The sequence below is a fragment of the Pygoscelis adeliae genome, unplaced genomic scaffold (genome assembly GCF_000699105.1).
Source record: "Pygoscelis adeliae isolate BGI_AS28 unplaced genomic scaffold, ASM69910v1 Scaffold321, whole genome shotgun sequence".
In the NCBI taxonomy this organism is placed as follows: Eukaryota; Metazoa; Chordata; class Aves; order Sphenisciformes; family Spheniscidae; genus Pygoscelis; species Pygoscelis adeliae.
In genome coordinates this window covers 251685-274814 of record NW_008824039.1, presented here as the reverse complement: position 1 = coordinate 274814, position 23130 = coordinate 251685, and the positions used below count along the sequence as shown (strand labels likewise).

At 43.3% G+C, this 23130-nt stretch overlaps 1 protein-coding gene across 1 annotated transcript in view; it reads right to left on the bottom strand.

Moving 5' to 3' along the window:
* The window catches only part of CSMD2 (CUB and Sushi multiple domains 2), a 308935-nt gene extending 286859 nt beyond the window's left edge, over window positions 1-22076 (bottom strand). Inside the window, 1 exon segment of the mRNA XM_009333469.1 lies at window positions 22004-22076. Within this exon segment, the coding sequence (XP_009331744.1) occupies window positions 22004-22076 (73 nt within the window).
* Window positions 22077-23130: the final 1054 nt, after the last annotated feature.

Below are 23130 nucleotides of genomic sequence, written 5' to 3'. Positions count from 1 at the left end.
CTGTGAAACTGCAAAGCAAACATATCATTCCTGAAACCAACTTAGTCACCTCCAGTTCTCTGGAGAGAGACATTACTTCCCTTCCATTCCAACAATCTTTCACTCCCACTCTGTCATCACTTTCTGTCCCTTTTAGTGCTGCCCAGGCTTTTAGACTGTTATTGCAGAGATCTGTTACATTTAGGCATTGTTCCAATGTTAGCATAACAATTCAATTTTAAGGGCTTCCCAAGTAGAAAGAAGAGAGGAAGAAAAAAATGATGGTGGAGTGAAGATGCTGTAATAATGTATTTAGTTTCTCCCACACGTGCCCTCCCTTCCTCTCCCAACCAAAAAAATGTGTCTTGGAAAATTATGCAAGTTTCTATACATGTTTGGGATTTCTAGTCACATTGCTGACCTTGGAGTTCCCCAGCAAAAGCCACCTTACCAAACCACCTTACAGCTGGAAACTACAAATACCTGCACAGAAGAGGAAAGGGAAGTCTGGAACTTCCAGCTGTCACTGCACCATCCTCACACATTGCCACACTGCTCTGTGATCATGTAACATTCCCAACGTTTCTTAGAAATGACACATATATTTCAGATTAGGAAAAATCTGGACAAAAGCATCGTAGCTCTCCATTTCCTTAATGTCTGACCCAGAGTCATCCTGTTATTACTTTAGACCATGGCATTTTTCTCCCACCTACACTGGACTCAAAGAACAGTTTATTCTCCCCAGCCGTCTCCTCCCAAGACAGGTGATTTTCAACATGTAGCTCATAATGCCTGTGGGCATCTGTGAAAGGCAAGAAACGAAAATAGCCTCATGTCTATTCTCCTCAATTCTCTAGAAATGCAATAAGCACCTACATAGAAATAAAGGCACCTAACACTGGAAACATTGAGGTCAACAGATCCAAAACCGCTGAAAAGCCCTATTACAGAACAAGTAAACCCAAGCTGTTCAGTGCTTCCTTGTTCAATGATGTTTCTGAACCCCCAGTGAGGTTCTGGGCTCTCCCCAGCTGTTCTGTATCTGTCCTGAAATGTAAAGTAAAAAACTGGACAGAGTGCTGCAGCTAAACCCAAACCCAAGTTGACCGCTGCCTCATGCATGTGGGTGGGATGCCGACTGTCACCCCCACCGGTACATTCCCTCCTCTACCCCAAGCTAGCCTTCTCCTTTGGAGAAAGTCTCTTCTGCTTTGTTATGCTTTGGGTTTATATTTCATGATTGAACCTTGAAAGGGCATATATTTCCAATAGCAAGGTCAAAGGAGTTCTGACATGCTGTAGAGAAAAAAAGAAACATCCAATTTCAGGTAACCTCAAAAGCCATTGCAGGACAAAACTTGAAATCACAAGAACATGACACCGTACATATGTCCTGTCTTACAGCTGCACTGCAGTCCCCTGACATGCTGAGAGGCCAGAGACTTCAGCTGCTGTAAAGTAATGCCTCATTTGGTTAAGCTAGAAATTGCCTAAGTGAGTACACTGGTCATAACAGCAGCTGCCAGATTCTCCCTTGAGGCTGAAGTCCTCTGTTCTTAACAGAGGGAGAGACAGAGAGTACCATGGCAGGCTGACCTGACACAGGCTGTCCCCTGCCAGCTTGCTTCATTCCCTACCCTGGAATGACCTGGAAACAGAAGGGACTTCAGTCTTCAAGACCCTCAGCAGATTATTATTTTTTTTTTAATAAAAAGATTGCTATCAAAGGGGGGGGGCGAGACACAAAATCACACCACCTGTTGTGGAGCTAGTAAGAACTTGAGCTTGAGTGAATATCACAGCCCATACTCCTGTCGGGTCATCAAAGAGACATTACAGTGTCATGCTGGCTTTCCCCAGGTGCACGCTACAGCTTTCCCAATCACTCCTGCAGATTTATATACCACTTCACCATCTGTAAAGCTTACAAGCTAAACAGAATCGAAGCAAGCCAGAAAACAGGGCAAGTGTTTAGGAGTAGACTTGCACGTAGCGAGGAGGAAGGGAGATGGATTCCCTCCTATTTTACTGTTAGAAGGGGAGGCACAGGAGGGCTTAAGGACTAATACTAGAAGATATCGAAAAATTACTTTGGAGTTATTTTAATCAGCATCTAGAAAATCCCTGGTAACGCATTCTTTTTAATACAAGCAGTACCAAAGTAATATAGATTAAGTAAATACTAGAGAAGTCTGTGTTCCTCAATACACATTAATGAATATATATTTTCCTGACTATTTACAGCAGCAATCTTAAAAAATATTGCATTTTATTTGCACTAACTAAAGTTAGCTAGTTGGAGACACACAGGCATGCATACCGCTTCATACGCCACCTGATCCAATATCCAGTGGATAGCAACGGATACAACATTAGAAAACATTTCAAACATGCGTAACGAAGAAAACTTTGCTTAGCCAATACTGATGAGGAATTTAAATTACTAAATTACTAATTACTCCACAACACAGAACGCCTCAGTATCTTTTTCACCAAATCTCAGTTTTCACCATCTTCCTTGAAAACACGGTGACAAAGACCACATTGATTGCTTCATCTGGAAGGCTCCCGAAACATGCCTGCGTCAAAGTAGTGAAATGGGCTCTGCCTGTTCTGACTGTATCACAAAAGAAGATATTGTTTCCACGCTCTACTGACCTGCAGAGATCGTGTTTAGCCAAGCAAGCAGAGTTTGTTGATGCAAGGAACGTACACAGAAAGAAAGAAAACCCTGAACCTTTTAACAATTAACAAAGCATAGGAATCTTGTCAGGAAGGCCAAATATACTACAGCTCACCCTGCTTTAAGCTCAGTTGAGCTTTATCAGCATAGTTACTAGTGAAGATTTGCCATACTGGCATCTCTTCGTACTTCCTTGAAACCAGAGTAGAGGACTCAAGAATAAGATTCCTCATGTAAACTGAAGATCTGTGTTTCTTCCCACTCTATCCCACACAATAAACTTCATGTAAACCCAAAGGCTCTGGTATGGCTACATGAAGCATTTGCAGTCAGTACTGAACACTATCAGGAACACCTCACACCCCCCACACCACCAGGCTGTGCTTTCTCTGCAAAAGGATGACGATACCCCCTCTAATCCTGTAGGAAACTAGCATATTTTTCACCTCTTCAAATCTGAAAGAGAAGCACCTGGAAAAGGAACTGCACTTACCTTCTGAAACGCACCAAGTTCAATTGCTGAGCTCCACTTAAACACAAGTCTTTCACATAGCCATTCACAGTGAATACAGGAGGAGCCGAGCATATGTGGAGCCCGACTAAAGAGCCCAGCCTGTAACTCACACTAGGCTACGGCAACCAAAGTGTCATGGAATCGGTCAACAGACAACATCAACAAGACGTACATCCAGAGCTGCAACCAAGCTGCTGAGCCTGCAATGGGGCAATCTTTGCCAGCGGTAGGGAAGTCAGCCTGGCAGTGGTATCCAGACCACCATCCCTGACTGCAACCTGAACACACCACAGTGCTACACAGCTGTACCCTAATGGGACTCAAGCTGGCCCCTCTAGAGCACCATGCCACATGGAAATAGCAGCACTGTCAACAGCAGGAGGAGAATCTCTCACACTTCACTGCACTACACAGCGTAAACACGCCTGCTGACTGCAAATCCATGCCAGAGACAAGCCTGGTTACAGAAGGTCCTCACTCTTCTGTCCCTCCCATCAGCATTCTTTAGCATGATCTGACCACCCTCTCTCAGATGAGCGTAAAAAACCTGGTGACTTGCTTCACAGGTGACAAGAGGAAAAAACAACCCACCTTGTGAGGTAGCAGGCAGGAGTCTTGGCCTAAGAATGTACTCAGAGCTGTCAGCAAGGGAGAGAGACTTTCATCTGTCCAGCATATATGTCCAGACACGTTCAAGATTCACACATCTGCTACAGAGCCCAACACCCAGTGCTGTAAGCTTCCACTAGGTAGGCCAAACCAGCCCATCCAGCTTGTGCTGCTCTGGTTCCTTGCTGTACCCTGTTCTAACTACATGCACGTCTGTCCTATGACAAAAGTGACAAGCAGTACTTTATTTCGTGTCCTTTGTTTGCATTAGACTGAAGGACATTCATTCTTCCATTGCACTTACTGGACTTATCTGAATGGTGCTTTAAGGAGCCTTGGCTGAAATAGCTCACGCATTAAGATTTTGAAAACCCCAAACAAACAAAAAACCTCCAAGCTGAATACTCTAGGAAGAGACAAGAGCTTTAAACACTTTAAAAACAAATTAAGCAGCCACAGCTGGCTATGCTTTAAGCATACTCTTAGGCTTCTCCCCCAGAGTCACTTCTAAGAGAAGCAGACCCACTTCCTAGTGCAGGTGTTACATATTTTAAGTCTTGCCTCTGTTACTGCAGAATGGTGTTACACACAGCAGCTTCGGACTCAGCTGAAGTTATGGTGCATTGGCTGTGTCACAGGGATTATTCACATGCACTTGGTTTACCCCACCCCAAGTGCAAGGCAATGTGACTTGGCTGAAAGACTAATGAAAATGCTTTCAAAGCCTCACACACCATATAAAGGTTTAGCTACCAGGCAACTCTCAGCTCGTCTGATTTTTTGAGGGCAGCGGCAGAAAGCTGTCTGAAGGTATTCAAGGAAGCCTGAAGGTCAAGAAATTAAGAACAAGGCTTTGCAAACCTCATGAAAAGAGGCTCTAGTATCTTTCATCACAAATTACCATTCTAACCAGCTCCCTGACAGCCAGCGGCTCCGTCCCCAACGCTGGGTTCGCTGCGATGCCGTGATGTTGCTAGGCACAGTTGCTAGGCAAAGGCACACATGCAACAGCTCAACTGCGGCTTCATTACAGGGCAGCCTTAACAAAAGAACGGGGAGAAAAAAACCAAACACCTTGATTTTATACATGCATAGAAATTTCTTTGAACGCTCAACAGCTAGTTAACAGAGTTTGGCAATATTGCAGACAAATGAGCTTTCTACTGTGTGTCTTCACCAAGAGTCACAATTCATTTCCTTCACAACATTCATGCCTTTGGTATTCAGCAGCACCAGTTGTTTGGGGGTTTTCTGCTGAATACTGGGCATTGCAGGAAGCCAAGGAAAGTGGTCTGGAAGAGGCAGCAGGAGACACAAGGAAAGAGAAGTGACATCCCCAGACCAAAGCAAGCAGGTGTGACTGTTCTTAGCAATGAGCCTTACACACACAATTTAGATCCGAATTTTGGCCTAGGGCCTCTTAGCAACAGGGCTCCGAGATGATGAGTCCAACAGCAATGTTTTAAGCAAAGCCAGAGGCTGCAGCTGTTTTCCACATATCTCCAGGACACAGGATGTGGCCTCTTCTCTCTAGCCCTAGACACAGGAAGAGAGACACTTATCCATCTGCTTGGAATCAAGTATTTTCTCTAGATAACACAGTATTAGCCACCTCCAGGACCAGAAGTACGGGATGCTTCTTAAACAGCAATAATTGAAGATTCAGAATAAAGGTTAGAGCCATGATGAGTCATTAATGCAAAGAGCAGATAAATGAACAAGTATTTGTAGAAATAATCAGTTAGTAATGGGGTCTATCTTTGTCTGACAGGCCGCTCACCACTTACCTGCAACAGATCAACCATAATATTGCAGAGTACATTAGCCAGATCCACTTAAAAGTACAGTTTGTCCTGCTAACACCTACTGGAATGAGGAGAATAAGAGTTTCTGTGCTAGGAAGAGGAAGATTCATGGCATCACCAGGCAATACTTCTGCCATTCAGCACACGGAAGGAAAAGCATAGATACAGTGCCTCTGACCCCTTCTTCCCCAGCTACCATGACCCGCCAGGCAAAACAGGTACAAAAGGGCCTATGCAACTACTGTGCTCCCTGGACCAGCCATTTATAGCGATGCAAAAATGAATCGAACAACTGGCCGATTAGCAGTTTCGCACTCGCTTGGCTTGCACTGTTATAAATCACCTTGAGGTGTCCTCTGCTGTCCAGTCATTAGGGATGCAACCCTCTGAAAGCCACCTGCAGTCCCCCACAGATCTGTGAGGAGACAAGACCCCAGACTCTCATTTCTTACAAGTTGCTGGGATAAAGGCAGAAGTCACTGAATGTATTACCACAGCCAATGCTGTTCAGTAAGTCAAACACACATTTCTGCTATTCCCCTTTCAAGGCAGTACTGATGCTAGCATACCTCAGAGATAGGCTGCAAAAACACCAAGACACACGAGTAAAGTTATATTCAAAGAATGCAAAAAACCGTGATCCTGTCCTTAGAGCACAGCTGAACACTTTGGTTTATCAGTTAACAGCTTCCTCACCATGCCATTGATTGACCTTGGACAACTCCTGCTTCAGTTTACCATGAAGTGCATTGCTAGCACACTGGATCTGCTCTTACTCTGTATCCAACAGGTTTACTGGGTGCATTAAATACATGTTTTAATACTCATTCTCTGGCAGAAACGTAAAGCAATGTCTCTTGTGATCACTAATATCAGTGTTCAGAGTTTAAAATTTTTCACACCAAATGGGATTTCATGAAATAGGACGTGCAAAAATCTTAGTAAGAAAGGATGGTTTCACTCTGCTTCCAGTCTGACAGAGAACACACATGAGACTTTCAGACGAGCATTAGTGTGACTGGTTCAGACAGGTTGGACAAGACGCAAAAACCAGCAACTGAAGGCTAACATTCATCAGTCCAACTTTTAAGTTTGCTGAGCCTTAACCATGCTGATCAACAGCTGGGCCTGTGCTCAAAGTCTCCGGCAAATAAAATTGAGTGTTCTTTGCCAGTTCAAGTCTCTTGAGTTCATTTTCCTTAATCGCATTCACTATTATAGTCATCAGTTTGAAAAATGCAGAGATACAGCAGCTGACAAATTGGACTATAAAGCATATATATATGGATGTGTGTTCCTGTGTATATATACACACACAGAGATAAAAAGTTAAAGCTAAAGAACTAAAAAGCTCTCCTGGTTATTACATACGGTCTCCTTCCAGGCTTGGCAATCATACCATACAATCCCATTTATAAATACGTGAACTCTCCTGTCCTTTACTTCACACTGGAAGATTTGCATTAGAGCCTTACTGCTTTGATGATTATAAATATCATTCTAATTTCCAACGTAAAATTAATTCATGACCAGTTTACACCCATTTGTTTTCATACCAACATTTTGTTAGCTTAAACAGTCCTTCTCCCTGTGTTGTTTTTACCTGGCCTTGATGCATTTATAGAGAATAGATCCCTTTGCAACCCTGTTTGCCAGGCTAAATAAACCCTGCACTTACACTCTTCTGAGATACACCCTTCGTTCCTCTGATCATCCCCCTGCCAACCTCAATCCATTTCAGTTTGAATTCCTCCTGTGCAAAGGACATCAGACCACTCCAATCATCCCAATAAAGGTTCCTTAATGCCTTATAAAGTCATACCAACTCTTTCTCATTTGGAGTTGCCTACACATACTAAAGCTTTTGCGATTCGTAATCCAGAAAACTCCAGGGTTTTCTAATTGCTCTTAGTGGAACTGGATTTCACGAGTTAGGTTTCAAACTAAACACTGTGTGACCTTCACACCCCAAACAAGCCTAAACAACAGGGTTTCCTAATGCTTGCAACAATTCCACCCCTCAAGCAGCCACTCATTAACAATCTGAAGAACAGTAATTACCTGCAAAAGTTCACAGCTGCATAATTCCTGATGAAACTGGGAATCTTTTGCGGACCATCCATTACTTAAAATCATTTGCTCAGCTCAGAGAAGTAACACAGTTATCCCAATATTCAGCTAGAATGGCCTCTTCTCAAGGGATGCAAATTTCTCCCTTCAAAACTTTCTCTTCAAAATTGTCTCTTAATCAATTTTGACTGCTCCCTTAGTGCCACGACTCTCCTACATAGCCATTGTCAGCATAATAATACTACCAAGCACTTATATAGCCATTTCCATCTTCAAAGCACTTCAGAAGCATTAACCAATTAATGCATATTCTTCCCATGCTCTCTCTAGTGTGAATAACTGCCTCACTGGATTTTCCTGTGACTTCCCTTCATGGCTTTTCAGTTGCCCCAATATCCTTTAATTGAATCCCACCGTCAGTCTCCTTTGAAGGAGTGTTCATGCATCACATTTCAAAGTAAGCCAGAGAACTGCTGCATCCTACTCTGGTAACAGGAGAATGGCTTTGCAACACACCACGCAAGCTTGCACACTTTTTATCTGAAACCAAGAGTTAGCCTATCAAAATACAGTTTAACACACGGTTAAGGCACTAAGCTGGAACTTGGGAGGCCTCGGTTTAGCCCTGGACTCATGGCAATGCGTCAAAGAGATTACGCAACGCCTTTGTGCAAGATTTCACAAAACCAAAATGAATTCACCTAAGGACCGCAAGTCCCTTTTCAAAAGGAACTGAAGTGGACCAAATTTACAAACATTTTTTTATAACCTAAGAACTGCAGACAGATGCCTTGTAGCCTTTACAAATGCACCTGAGTTTTGCAGCTAACATATGCTCTTCTGAAACCCCACTGGGCAAGCATACACTTATTTAGGCATCTAAACATCCTTGCAAATCTTGCCCCGGGAGTCCAAGACTCAATGAAAGTGTGCAGGATGATTCAAAAGCATCTTAAAATTTTACTCTTATTTTCTCCCTGCATCTGTAAAATGAACACAGTAAAGATTTAATTTTCCCCCACCTTCAGTCCAGACATCCATAAAAATGACACAGGGCAGGCATGGTTTTCTGCTATGTCTGTGATTCCTGATAAGCAAATCTCAAATCTCAGATTTTATCTGTCTCCCACAAGTTTGGTGTTTCACCCAGCAATTCATTCTCAACCCACAACTGAAATGAGAACTCAGAAAAGGGAAGCTAATTTGATGAAAAACATTTGTACAAACCCCTGCAAACGGACTCCACTCATAAGCAGTGTTTTTACTCAGTCTCATTTATAAGGTGCTAATTATTATCTCCAAAACAATTTTTTCAATTTGTATTTCAATTATTTTCCAGTAAAAGAATATTTGCATTTAAATGGCTTATCCATTGTGCTCAAACACAAACTCATTTTCATCTCAGGTGTTAGGACTCCTTTATCTCAAAAAAAAGTAAGAAAGGTGAAATACGGTTCAAGGTGAAATCCATCTCGCAAATCACAGTGAAGGCCTAATTTAAAGATTTCCTCATGATAAAATTTTCTTCATTAGTCTCTATTCCCCCTGTTACCAAATCCATGTCATCATAAAAAGACTTAAAAGTAGCTGCAATTTCATTTGCCATTATTAGTTATGAAGCTGTGTGTCCATCTATAAAGTTCAATGCTCCCCCAAGGCCAGTGAGAATGGAACTTGCCCCAAGAGAGATCCTTGACCTAGCTACAAATCTCATCTCGCTAATAATTTAGAAGACCTCAGTCCTTGAAATTCTCACAATATTAACAATTTCATCATTACACTGATAGAGAACTGACAGTTTAAAGATAATAATACAGCGGATATAGATTCTTCTTTAGAAATAAGTCTGCCCTAAGCTCAGAGAGAGTTGCAAGCGTTTTTTTCCCCTCCCCACCATGTTTCAGTTTCTAGCTTATATCTTTAAACATCAATAGAGTAATCTGGTTATATTTTCATGTATTTATAACTACATGGAAAGCACAGAAGTGACACAAATCTACCATATACTCTTGGTAGTTGCAGGGGGGCCACCATCCCTTTCTAGCACCTAGGGCTTAGAACAGAAAGGAGACGCAGAGAAGTTCTGTAGAAGACAACGCAGGAGAACTGACTTCAAATATTCAGCTAATGCCATAACCAGCAAACTAGCCGTCACTACAGTGACCAGAATCTTACACCTTCAGATATGAAAAAAAAAAGTCGTCCTGAGTAAGCAGAGACTCCACTTATTAAAAGCTCTTCACTCTTCTCCCGCAACTCTCATTTCCCCACATGCTCTATAGAGAAGTGTACTGTGCGTTTACAAGTACTTTGAGATCTTCCAAAACGCTCTGCCAGGCATTTGTATTATAACAGCTTGCACTTGTATTATCATATTTGAATTACAAAGAGAGGCAAACAGAAGGCAATTTCTCCTGGGAATTTTTGTTGGGATATAAATCCATTTTTTACTTGATTCCGTTAACAGCACTTTCACATTCACTTCCTTTAAGTATTGCTGCAGTTGATATTTATTACCTAATGCCTACTTGTCACCTTGAGCAATCAATGAAAGTCACCAGAAGTTGACAGTACACAGAAAAGTTAACAATTCACTTCTCCCAATGAGACAAAAAAAAGCAAGCTACATGCCCTAAACAATAGATAGCTATAAAAGGTTTCTAACAGATTATGCGTAAAAAAAGTGAAACACTTCAATTATACTGAAATCTTCAGTCCCTTTACACACAAGCTTCACATACATGACAGCAAAACCTAAATTCTTCACTGAAAACTGTCAGCTCTGTTCTAACGATAAATGTCCCTCTGTCCAAATATAGTCTTCACAACCGATGGATGCTCTGAAATTACAAAACCAGACTTATTTTTATCATGTTCTGATCCAATTCAGAAAAACTCTCGTGCTAGGTACTGATCTGCCATGACCCGTATACAAAACATTCCCACTAGCTGCAGTGGATCAATCCACTCATATGCAAAGTCCAAGTCATTTCCGTACAGTTTCTGTATCCTGTGACCTCCATCTACGTATAACTTACAAACTCAGAACTTACTTCCATTAACATTATATTGTACTATTTTATTTTTCTTTCACCTTCTCCATTCATTTAAAACCTCATTTTTACCCTTAGACATACTCTATTTAATCTTAGTTTTCAATCCCAAAAGCAGATCAATACCTTTCTTCTTCAATCTACATAGCTCTCAATCAAAGAGTTAACAAGGGGTGAATTGAATCAACTTGTAGGTTCAAATTGGGTATTTTTTGTAAAGTCTCATTTGCTAACTGCACTCGTGGAAAAGAAGGAAAAAACCTCCCCATAATAGCCCTCAGTATTAGATTCCTAGGCAAAAAAGGTCATAATTTGTTCTCTAATTTAGGACTGTCACAGCATTTAGCAGGAACAAGTGACAGACCCTCCCATAAAACATTATTTTCTGGAACACTTTAAATCCAGCGAAATGAACTTGCTCTTCCTAAGATGACTTCTTTCAGTTAGGACCAACCCAGCTGTTCATGAAGAGGTGGTACCAGCATGGGCCTTGCAGGGTTGTCTCTCATATCTTAAACCTTGCCAGGGTAAAAGAAACCAGCACTGTACGTGCTACTGAAAGAAGATACCTCGGTCTATGAGACACCCACGTCAAGGTACTAGATGACCTATCTTCATGTTCGAGACCTAAGAACTTCACTCAAAAAGCCACAATGGTTTCACTGTGCTTTAGCTCTAGGCCTTAAGCAAGATACTATCTGCAGCGTGGAGACCATTCCACACATTGTTCCCTCGGCACATGAGCACCTGACAGTTTTTTTTTTTAATTTATTTTCATTAAAACACCCTACCAAAGTACAGAAATTCCAAGACAGCTGTTTTACCATCCTTTGAAGAGCTACATGATTTGCACACCACCACAGCACAGCCTGTAGAAAGGGAACCGGAGCCCTCAGAAGAGGGAGTAACCCTGCAGAGGGGTCAGCACGCGAGTGACACGTCATCCCTCTTCGATCATTCCAGGACTGCTGCCTTCAAAGGTGGTGTGTTAAACCCAACATGAGAAATAAAGCCCCGACACTATCAGGGACAAATTCCCTATCCTTCAAATGCTTATTATTTCAGCGGGTGGACATTATTTTAATATTAACAGACTGAGCCCCTCTCCAAGTGGTGCTTAACTTTAATGAAAACATCCCAGGCTGGTTGCTGACAGCTGCCCAGTGTCCACAGTCAGTGCCTAACCTTTCCCTAATGGAGACAAAACAATAGAGGGATATAAACAATATGCTGCATGATGCAAGTAGCATCTTTAAAAATGGCATCAACTTTGGAAAAGCACAGGCTCCTTCTGAAGGAGATTTCCTTTCTGGGAGGAAATATGTGGGGGTTTTTTACATTATTATTTGGTGTATCAAATGAGAAAGGAACATGAAATTGTGCCTTTGTTACAGAAGAAATGATCTTCCATTTTCTGTACCTTCAACTTGGCTTTCACTGCTCACCAATGTCAGATCAAGCGTCTGTTTGACAAAGGACCAGATCCTCCTTTGCCCTGCAGCAACAAGAAGAGGGAAGAATCCTGCTGACAATAATGGAGTTAGAGACGTGAAGGAGGCAGGACTGGGGAACAGAATGAGACCCAGTAGGTCCTTACTTTTTCAAGCTGCAAGACCAGCTTTTCTGCAAGACACTTAACTTGCCAGCTAGCACTGCTCATTTCAGCTAGGAGAACGGTGAAAGAGAGTCCTCCTTACAGGCAAACAGACCTCAAGAGTTTGGGAACACACACATACACTGGTAACAAAAGCAGAGCAAGGGCAGAGTGGTAACAACGTGTAAGCCATTACACAACAGCACATCATTCCCCACTGTAAAGTTCTTCAGCAAACTTTCTGTGAATAAAAAGCCAACTCAGACCTTAAGGAAATGCACTCATCCTGCTCTTTCAGGCAGCAAGCTCCACCTCAGGCCCTCTGGCTCCAAAAGCAATGACACAGATACCATAAAAAAAATTTCAAACTCTGCTTCCGCAAGTTTAACTAAAAAAAAAATTGCTAAACTACTGATAAACAGGCACCATAATTAGGAAACAAGTTCTCTATTTGATCTCTGCCATCCTTGAGACATTCTTCTTCATAACGCATTCAATAGTACTATTTTTCCACTCTGTAGACAAGAAGCTGAAGCTCACGCAATTTAAGCAACTGCTTCAAAGCCAAAGAGTCTGGCAGGTTAAAATCTGAAGGTCCAGACCATCCTTTCTGCCAACACCCTGCTTTTACTAAAGACCAGTATTCAATTCCCCGATGCTTCTGGCAAATTCTTGGTCTGCTACAATATAGATGAGAAGGTACGAGACTTAGAGTACACTATGCTTTTAAAAGCTGCGCTGCAGTCTTTTGGTAAGAGGCACAAATGTGGATATAAACATATAAAAACTGTACAAGCGATACAGCGCAAATCACAGAAGGAGCTGAGCAACATGTGCAAATCCTTGCTGGAACAGGAACTGCACTTGATTATATTTCTGACTTTTTTTTTGCCATGAGTACTTTACTACTTGAAGTTCAGTAGCAGACAGGCAACTTTCACCTCAATGTCATTCACAATTAATCCCAAATTGTACATTAAAAGGTTGAATTCACTCCATGCAATCAAGGGAGAGAACCAAGAGCATAAAACTTGTGCAGCTAATCAACGTAGTGTAATTTGTATCTGCTGAAAGCTTTTCACAAACATCCTAAGATCTCTCTGCAGAATAAATCTGTAAATCATTTTAGGATTTTGCAAGTTCTACTTATTCCCATGAAACAGAACGACTAAGGCTCACACCCTCAAGGATTTGTAAGTGCCAACAGCCACGGAAAACAGCAAAAACTGGGCTTTAACAACTTCTGCAAGTCAAGAGAGAGTGTGCAAATAACAGGAGAGCACTGAACCAGAAAATCCCCAGTTGGGGTTAGTTCCCTAGCTGTGATTAACTCATCTTTCCTGTCTATTTCAGTACTTCTTGCACCTTCTAATACAACAGGCTCTGGGTGCTGACAGGGCCACGATTATCAGGCTGTGACCGTGGTTTGGTGAAACTGCCTGTGGGTCTACATCCCACTAAACTGACAACTGAGAAGCAGCTGAATTCTTTACACTGAAGAAATGTAGGTGGCACTAAAGCAGGTGGACGAAATCCAAATAAAGCCATTTCATTAGGACAGAAGCGACTTACCATTCCAGAGAACTAATGCAAGCCAGAGGCCAAGAGAACCAATCTTCTCTTTCTTTTGTTTTAAAGTGTTCTGGATAAAGACAGCTTTATTTGATATTCATTGTTGTTTTATCTGCCTTGAAATGGGAACTGCAGACATTTTGATAAATGGATTGAGAAATTGTTCTGTTTCAGCATAACTACTGTAAAGTGCCTTCACATCTGCTAGCACCGTCACAGCTCAGACCTCATCTGCAGAGAGAAAGCATCTCAAACACACCTCTCTCGGAAGCAACAGCACGGCATTTCTGTGCTGCTGTTTAGCACACAATAACACAGAGGAGTGAGAAGACCCGGAGTCTGTTCCTAGCTCTGCTAGCATCCTGCTGCATGACCTTGGGCAAGCCTTTCTGCATCCAGCTCTGCCTCCTACCTTCCCTGCACTTACAGCAAAACACCTTTGGGCACAGACTGCTTCTGCCCAGTGCCTTCTCTTACAGGGCTAATCACGAAGCAGGAGCAGCAATGCCTTCTTACATGGAAGGAAGGGGAAAAAAAAAATTGCCAGCAGGATATAGGATGCTGTTAATTTCTTTCTGGTTACAGATGGAGAGAAAGAGCTGCCTTCTGAGGTCACCAAGAATTACTAAGGAGGAAGCCCAAATGCCAGTGAGGGTTGAGGTACCAGGCTTTTGCGAGAGCTTGGCTGCAGCTCCAGCCTACGAGTCCTGCACAGCAGCACTCTTATCAAGGCCAGCCTGGTGTATGCACAAGTATAAAGCTGTTTTCTGGTGACACCAGTTGCCTTCCTCATGTATTGTCCTTCGACAAACCAGGCTTCAGAAGCAGACTTCCAGCAGTGCTGGCAGAAAGACCCTCTGTGTTGTGGTCTCCACCTATCTGCACAGTCCTCAACAGTCAAGAATTATATCCAACACTTGTGCTAGATTAGGCTGTATGCTCTTCCAGGCAAGGGCTGCTTGTTTACGCCTGTATGTTTACACCACACTGGACACGCAAGGACCACTGCTCATGAAGCCACTGAGTATACTATACCATAAATACACTAATACCACATGTTGCACAGGTGTTTCTTCAAGTCATGTTCCCCTTCCTTCAACTCTCTAAATACCTGCTTCCCCCAAACCTAGGCCATCAGTTCATTTTCAAGTAGATTTTTGCAGTCAATAATTGGGAAGGTTTTTTTTTTTAAATTACTCCCCTCTCACACATCTCCCTGGCAACCACAGCTGCTCCAGGCCCCACAGTTGCAAGACCCTTCTCCTCTCCCAGTGAAAGTCACAGATCACCAGATCTCCCCTACTCCACGATTATTTTGACCTCTCGGAAATTACTAGCACCAGTAGGACTCTGACACAGTCCCCAGTTCTCTTTCCATCCAGCAGACAACAGTGGTGTGCATACAAAAAACAGGCAGTTAGTTTATTACTACAGTGGGGATGCCTGTACCTCATAAGGATAGAAAATTACTGCAACCATTACTGCAAGGGACTGAATCAGGGAACGCACCTGATGCTGGGAAGAAAGAAAGAACACCATACTGTTCACTGCAAAGTCACATTAGAAAAGGGAGGAAAACCACCCAAAAAACTCTTTTCCACTTTCATGCAAGGGAGGTATAAAAAAAATTGCATACATGCTCCCTGCAGCATACTGTCTCTATTCTGGCTGGCTGTGTCCATGGCAGCAGCAAAGAGACTGAAACAGAGTTAATTTGATTTTTTTAATCAATGGGATTTTCCCAATTACACATTAACCACTATCAGATCAGTCTGCCACTGCATAGCATGGCAGAAGCACATACATTTTGCAGATTACTGCACTGCATCATGTTTATTGCAAGCAAAGTACATTGATTCCCATAATTGCACTGTACTTCACTCCTCCAGAAACATTGTGTAAACACAGAAACTGTGGGTGCTACTATCACTTTTTTTAATCTCTGGATCTTGATTTCTTTGAAAGCAATGCAAGTGCCTGCTTCTCAAAGTAGGCACTCACGCACCACAGGAGGCCTCAGAAATAACCTTATAGTTGCATTGAAAGCATCTCACAACAAGTAGCTTCACGCTCCTCTGCAGAGAATTAAGAAGCAAAACAGGAAAAGCCATCTTGTGTTTGAGACCAAGACTGCCACAAACTCCCCAAATGACCTTGTGCAAGTCACTCAGTAAAGCCAGTTGCTTTCCACCCAAGAGGCAGCTCCTTGGGCTGCCCTGGGGCAGGAGCGAGGGCAGCCCCGCAGGTGGGTCAAGCTGCACGGGCAGAGGTTCCTCCCATTGCTCTCTGCCCTTGGCCACCGAGAGGAACAAAAGGCAGCACACAGTGACTCCACTCCTTTCAAAGCAGCACGGTGGGAAAGTGTGGTGGGAAAGGACTTGTACATGGCTTCTGTGGCGTGGCACTTGTAGAAGATACTGAGCAGGCAACAGCAGTATTTTCCCTGCTGCTTCCACAGCCCCCTCAATACTCTGGATTTACCACTGATACAGGTTAAGAGAGTCCATTATTAGGAAAGCCCTTTAATTCTATGTTTGCCTGTACTCTGAAAGAGGTTACCATCCAAGGTATTGGATGGTATCATACAAGCCTCATTGGCTGGACTTATGCACTGTAATATCCAAGTGACAAGTATTAAGTGCACATATTGGAGTTCTCAATAAATATATTTAAGGGCAACATTTCAATAAGCAGCGATATACAGACTTCATTAAAATACTGAGCTAGACTATAAACCCCAGTTAAGGTGCAGGATTGATGAGGTCATCTCTGTTCCTATGGCCAGTCTTTCTGGGTGGAGCAAAAAACTTACCTGGTTTTAAATCCCTTTAAAGCCTGATGCTGTTAACCTTCCCATCATTCATCTGCACCCAGAGGCTGCATTTGGATATTAGAGCCAACACACGATTACGCTACCTCTGACATTTTTGGCTGCTGTATATGTCAAATAGACAACTCAATGCTGGACTTAGCAATTCAAGCAGTACAGAATCTTTGTTACTCAACTTAATTTCTTTTTTGTAGCTCTTAATGTCTCATCTTTACCCTTCCATTTGAATTTGCTATACTTTCTGTTGGACAAAAGGCTAATTCAAATCTAGGCCTATTCATGGTATTTCTGAACCTCCCAATGCCTGGACACGTGGAAGATAGTAAAGAAGTATCATTTAAAACCCACCCAGCTAAACACAGCTTTGTTATAGTTTCACTAAAGCCTATGAAAAATTACTCCAGCCCTATGTCTCAGGATACTTTTACTAAAAATGTAGTAAGACTTCTCTTGTAATACTGTGGGCACAGAGACATCTGTTGCAGCTTTCTCCCTGAAATCTTTATACCAGGTATACCTATACAATATGCCTTTTAAGTATACATTGCAGTGAAAGGTCAAAAGGTTAGCTGCACAGTCCTAACAAAAACCTCAAGTCCAAATCCAGTACCGATCTAGCCAGAGAACCGTGCATCCTCTCCATCTCCAAAGAGGGTCTCGCTATTGGAAGACTAGCTCAGGGCTTAGCTGCACCTGATGGAAGCAACATAGAGATGAGACTCACCCTTCAGCCCACTCTCCACAAGTGCTTTATTGCTATGGCTGGATGTTACAATCAGTGTTACGGAGGTTAGGCTGCCTGACCTTCCCCCCAAACCTGCCTAACCCTCAACATTACCATAACATTTCCCTCTGGTCAAGATCCATGCCAAATTTAAGTAGGAGTTGGGGGGGGCATCAGCCGGAACATAAGTGCAGCTGTGAAATCTGGCATTTCACAAACAACTGGCCTCTCAGGAGCCCAAGCAAGGCAGCAAGCACCATGCAGTAATTCAGCAGTTGCAAATCCCTGGAGCACAGGTGCAAGCGGTTAACAGCAAACTGGGGGGGCAGGAATTATTCTTCATTTGTCCCTGAAAGTAGATTAATAAGGCACAGTCACTTCTGCATAGGAAAATGCATTCTCTGTAGCAGGGATGCTACAAACGATCACCTGATCAACAGCTCAACTAGACCCTGAGCCCTAAACCACCTTGGCAAAAAGCATATCCGCTGGGATCTATGCCAGATTGCCTGGATCACATTCCCTGCACCCATTTTGACAAGCACCTTCTTTTGACAGAAACTCCTACATAACTGGAAGGCAGCCACCAAGAATCAGTTGAACAGACATCCACCTCTGTACCACTGCAGGCTGGCTCAGCTGGGAACCATCAACCAGCTGAATACAAAATTTCCCTAGGAGATAACTGGCATGACAGGGACTGAGCTCCGTGGCAAGGAAAGCTTGAGCTTAGATGTGTCTTCAGCAGCACTGAGAGGCCACGACAAACAAAAAAAAAATCAGTGACAGGCAATGAACAATTGTACAGCAAAGAAAAGCCTCCTGTACCCCAAATGAAGAACTCATTAATCAATACAAAGAGAGAGAAAACTGCTTGCCTACGGTGCCACAGCATGAATCGTGACCCAAACAGCCAAGGCTTGAAGTAGAGTCCTAGCTACTGCACAGCAGTCTTCCTAGCAAGTTCTTCCTAGCAGGGGCTCCTCTTCCTGCACCCTTCCCTACCCATTACTATGGGCACATACTTCCATGGAGGAAAGCATCCTGAATTTGGATGTTCTTCACTAAGAACTCACAAGTGTGCACACCTGTGTGAAGAGATAAGAAAATACATTCACTGCACTCCAGCCAAACCTGAGGGCCACATGGCAGCCCAGCCTCATATATACAGGCACACAGAGATGGAAGCATCGGGCCCTATTCCCATCCACCTGAGGATCATCTATGTTACCCCACTGTGAAGCACTGAAAACGTATGGACTAGATCACATATCCTGTCTCCCAGTCACAAGGGCAAGGAGGCAGGTACAGCAACATGACGCCTTCTGTGTTCCCAACCTCTCTAAGGACCAAGAAGCCAGCCGATCCCAAGCAAGAGCTGTACCCTCCAAACATCTGCATCCTCTGAATGTTTTCCATAAGTGACTCCTTTCCAGTAACAAAAGGCAAGACATGAATGAGTACATGGGAATCATTCATTCCATTCAGCACTGATATCCCCACTGCTTCAGCATTGATAGTAGGACTCCGATCAAAACAATATGCTCAGCTATTGCCATAAAATACTGTAGTTTCATCATATGCCACAATCAAATGTAATCAGGCTGATGACTATTCACTTCCCTCCCTCCTACAAAAAAAAAAATCTGTTCACCACTTCAGAGAGTTAGTATCTCACACCCTTACCCCTTAAAAAAAGATACACTCAAATCACTGAGTATTTCACACTGAAGTTCCTTCCCTGGCAAAGTGCCCCTGAATCGCTCTTCATCCTGTGGAGATTTAAGACAACAGAACAAAATAAAAGGATGATTTACAACATAAATACATACACATACATCAAAATTCATAAACAGCTTCCCGCTCCTCCACTCTTCAGAGGAAGAGTCTGCCAAAAACTATTTTCCATCAAGAACAAAGAAAACCACAGTGGGTTTAAATTGGTCAGACCATGTTTCAAGCCAGTGCGTCTTTCCATAACCCAGTACAAAACAAGATGCTGACTAGTAAAGCAGTGTGTAACTAATGGTATCAAGACCCCCTTTTGTAACAGGCCTTCAAAAGAAATTGCATATGTGTATATCCATACACACCTGGCCAACATGTACCGCAAATGCACCTTCTAGTGCCGATGCATAGCTAGGTACCCAGAAGGGAACAGAAAGGAATACTATTCCTGTTCCCACCTGTTTTGACAATCAAGAAATACAATTTCAGGATCATCATACACGCTGTATTTCTGAGAGGCCATGCACGAATCACAATCAACTCGCAGCCAAAGACAAATTCAGTGCCCTCCCCAAATCTTAAAACACTGTCAAAGTATTACTGCATCCTTAAAACTAAAAGGGGAAACTATACGGACTGCTTCCTCTCCCCCCACCCTGCACATACACAATAAACTTCAGCAGATCACAAAACACCACCTTCCCTACAGCTCCATCAGTTCTTTGCACAAACAGAAGCTTGCCTTCAGACACAGCAGCATCCAGAAGAAAGCACGTGCTTTGTGCCATTTTTCAGAAGGACATTATTGGGCAACGGGACTACTGACACAGCACAGCTGATGTGATGCGAGTAGGATTTCTTTCTCTTTATTTTTAAGACGGCCAGAACTACTAACTGATAGTTTTACATATACAGCTCTACTGCCACACTATGGGTGCTCTTGGTTATTACTACCCACACAAACCCTAGGAACAGGCAAGGTTAGAACTGAAGCCTCTTAGGAACTCTGTTCTACTGAGGTTCATGATTTGCTCAGCGAAGGTACTAGAAGTCCCAGCCCAGACTAAACTTACTTTCTGGGATTAGACCCTAAAACCACCATGGACTCCGCAAAGGGTGGGTGCATTCACTCCGTATACATTCACCGTGTTCTGGATATCTAGCAGTAAGCCACCGATTTCAAAGTTGGTATCTTGCTTTAACAAGAAGATTGTTACTAGGATTTCAGAATTTGTTAAAAAAGAAGAACTATTGACCAATGCCTCTAGCTCTGATGCAGATAAAACTTCTGAGGTCTAAAAAGCTTTTGCAGATCTAATGCTCGCAAAGAAAAACAACATAGAGCACCAACCTCTGGGTGAAGGATCCAGAACAGACAGCACTCTGAATGCAGAGAGAAGGGAGCTAGGGGCCTGAGAAGAAAGGATTATATACTGAACAAGCCGGTACAGAGAGAAGCCTGGAAGATCTAGTATGAATAAGCTACAGGTAGCTTAGAAGAAAAAAGCTGTAAACCCCTGATATAGTACATCATATATTTAGGTATCCCTGCATCGGTCTACTTGTATCACAAAAGCACAACAGAAGCTGCTGGAATGGTTCTCTCTTGTGTACAGGCTAAATGCTCCTGCTAAAGAAAGGAAAAACATTCACCAAAATAAATGTTCATCCTTAATTAGGACTTCTAGGTTGTTTGGGTGGTTTTATACCCTTTCCTAATAGATACTTCCAGTTAGCAATACTCTTCAGGTCCGCTGCAAGAGTACTCGGAGGAACAGTTAACACTTATTCTGGATCTCTCCTTAGAGAAAATCTGCCTTACATAATAAAACCAGTGTTGCATCCCAGATAACAAAGTATCTGTGTGTCGTCCCCCCGTCCCCCCCCCAAAAAAAAACCCACAAAACCAACAAAACCCAGGAAGGTTTCATACACAACACCACACTAACATGCATTCCTCTAGCCTAAGATACAGCAGACAAGACAAACGTTACTTCAAAACTCTTGGAAATCGGGGCACTGCACAGTGTTGAAAGGAGACACTGCCACTCAGCTCTCCCACTCTTCCCCCTCCTACACACCCATAAGGACAGTCCCTAAATATTTGCTGTTTACACCAGAAATAAACTTCAGTCTTTGGATATGCTTTTGCTACAAAGGCAGTTAAAGAAACTAGGGAGGAGACATAAGCAAACTCCCCCCAAATTCAAGTCATCTTTTGCTATCTTTCAAGTCAATAAACACGTATTTCACAAAAACACACGATGCTGAGGCCAAAGAGCTCATATATAAGAGAGAATCAACTTGAAAAGCAAGAGGAGTAAGAGAAAAGTGCTTCCATCTTCATGCAAGGCATCCTAAATCTATTTTATCAGCTATGGGCAAACACTAGGGTAAGTGAAATAATGAATTAAGATGCAAGGGAAAGGCAGAGGGGGAAACCGTAATGGCATTTTTCACAGTCATCTCGCATATCATACAGCAACTGTGCACAAATTATTTGACCCACCAGAGATGGGGAATGAGATCAAATAAAGCAACCTTTTATTATCTCATAGCTTAAAATTGTTGCTCCCAAAGGATACAGAGGGAAACTATCTTGTACAGAGCTACAAGGTCTGAAGAAAATATACTCCTTACTGAACACTACAGGGAAGCATGTGCTGACACACAAGTGCATGCACACACACAGTGTCATTGTCCCCTGTGTCCCTTTCTGGGTTTTTGTTGCGGTCCCCCCCCCCCCCCCCCCCCCCAAGAGGATTAACAGTGGTCCTTTGATCTAAGGAGCAGGAAGAAAAACGCTCCTAAAGTTGCCAGCTTTCTCCATTACACTTACCAGTCACCGAGACAGCCAGCAGCCCCATGGAGAGCAGCAGCACACGGCTCCAGGAGCTCACTTCCACCGTCATGAGAGCAAAGATCCCCAATTTTCCCCAGTTCCTTCCAAAGCTGCAGCTGCATCCCGGCTTGTCCCATCCCAAGGAAGGTTGCATGTCAAAGGGCTGCAGGAACGGGGCGTGCTGGGGTTGGTGGTTGTTGTTGGGTTTTCCCCCCTTTTTCTTCCCCTTTACAATTGGGATAGTCCTCGGCTCAGCTGGATGAAGAGGAGAAATGAAAGGAGGGGGGGGGAAAGCAGGTCAGGCTGCTGATTTTATTTTTTCAGCCCAGAAAAAAAAAATCCCACCGCATGGAAGGCTCTGAGCTTCTGCAGCTGGAATGAACCAAGTGTGGCAGCAGCTCGGGGAGAGGAGAGGCAAGGAAAGGAGAGGAGGGCTGGCTCGTCCCTCCCGGTGGCTGTCTCAAAGCCAGCTCCTCGGCATTAGCAGCACACAGTCCCCAGGGATTTATACTTTTTTATTAGCCAGTTGATTAATCGTTCCCATATCTTTGTTCTCTTCACTAAATGCCGGGGAGGGGAGAGGGCACGGGTGTTGTGGTGAGGGGCTGCTCTGCAGCCACCGAGTAGGATCTGCCTCAGTTTGGCTTCCCCAACCCAGCACAATCCTCCCACCAGCACCCACCCCACTAGAACCAACGAGCCACAGATTATGCTTTAGGATTGTATTCATTTTTAATACGCACTACAGGTTTCTTGTGTAGGAGTAAGTCCCACAGGCCCCCATTTTGCACAGAGCACAGCATAGCATACATACGTACACACACACAGAGCATCTCTGCTATGAAGACATCTGCCAGAGCGATGCAGCCTCCTCCCGGAGCACCCCCCTTCTCCGTGCCTCTGTAAACAGCTTGATGATATTGACACAAATTTTGTCATGAAGCAAATTTTGTTACAAACAGGATCACAAAAGAGCCACCCCCCAGCCTGCGACTTGTCCTCGCGGCACGGAGCCCAGCAACAGAGCAATACCCTGACACTGGTGGGACTGGTTCAGGAGGTGGTGTTCTGGAGGTAGGAAAGGCTGCACCGGCTGTGTCCCCCTCCACCGAGCCAGTGGGCAT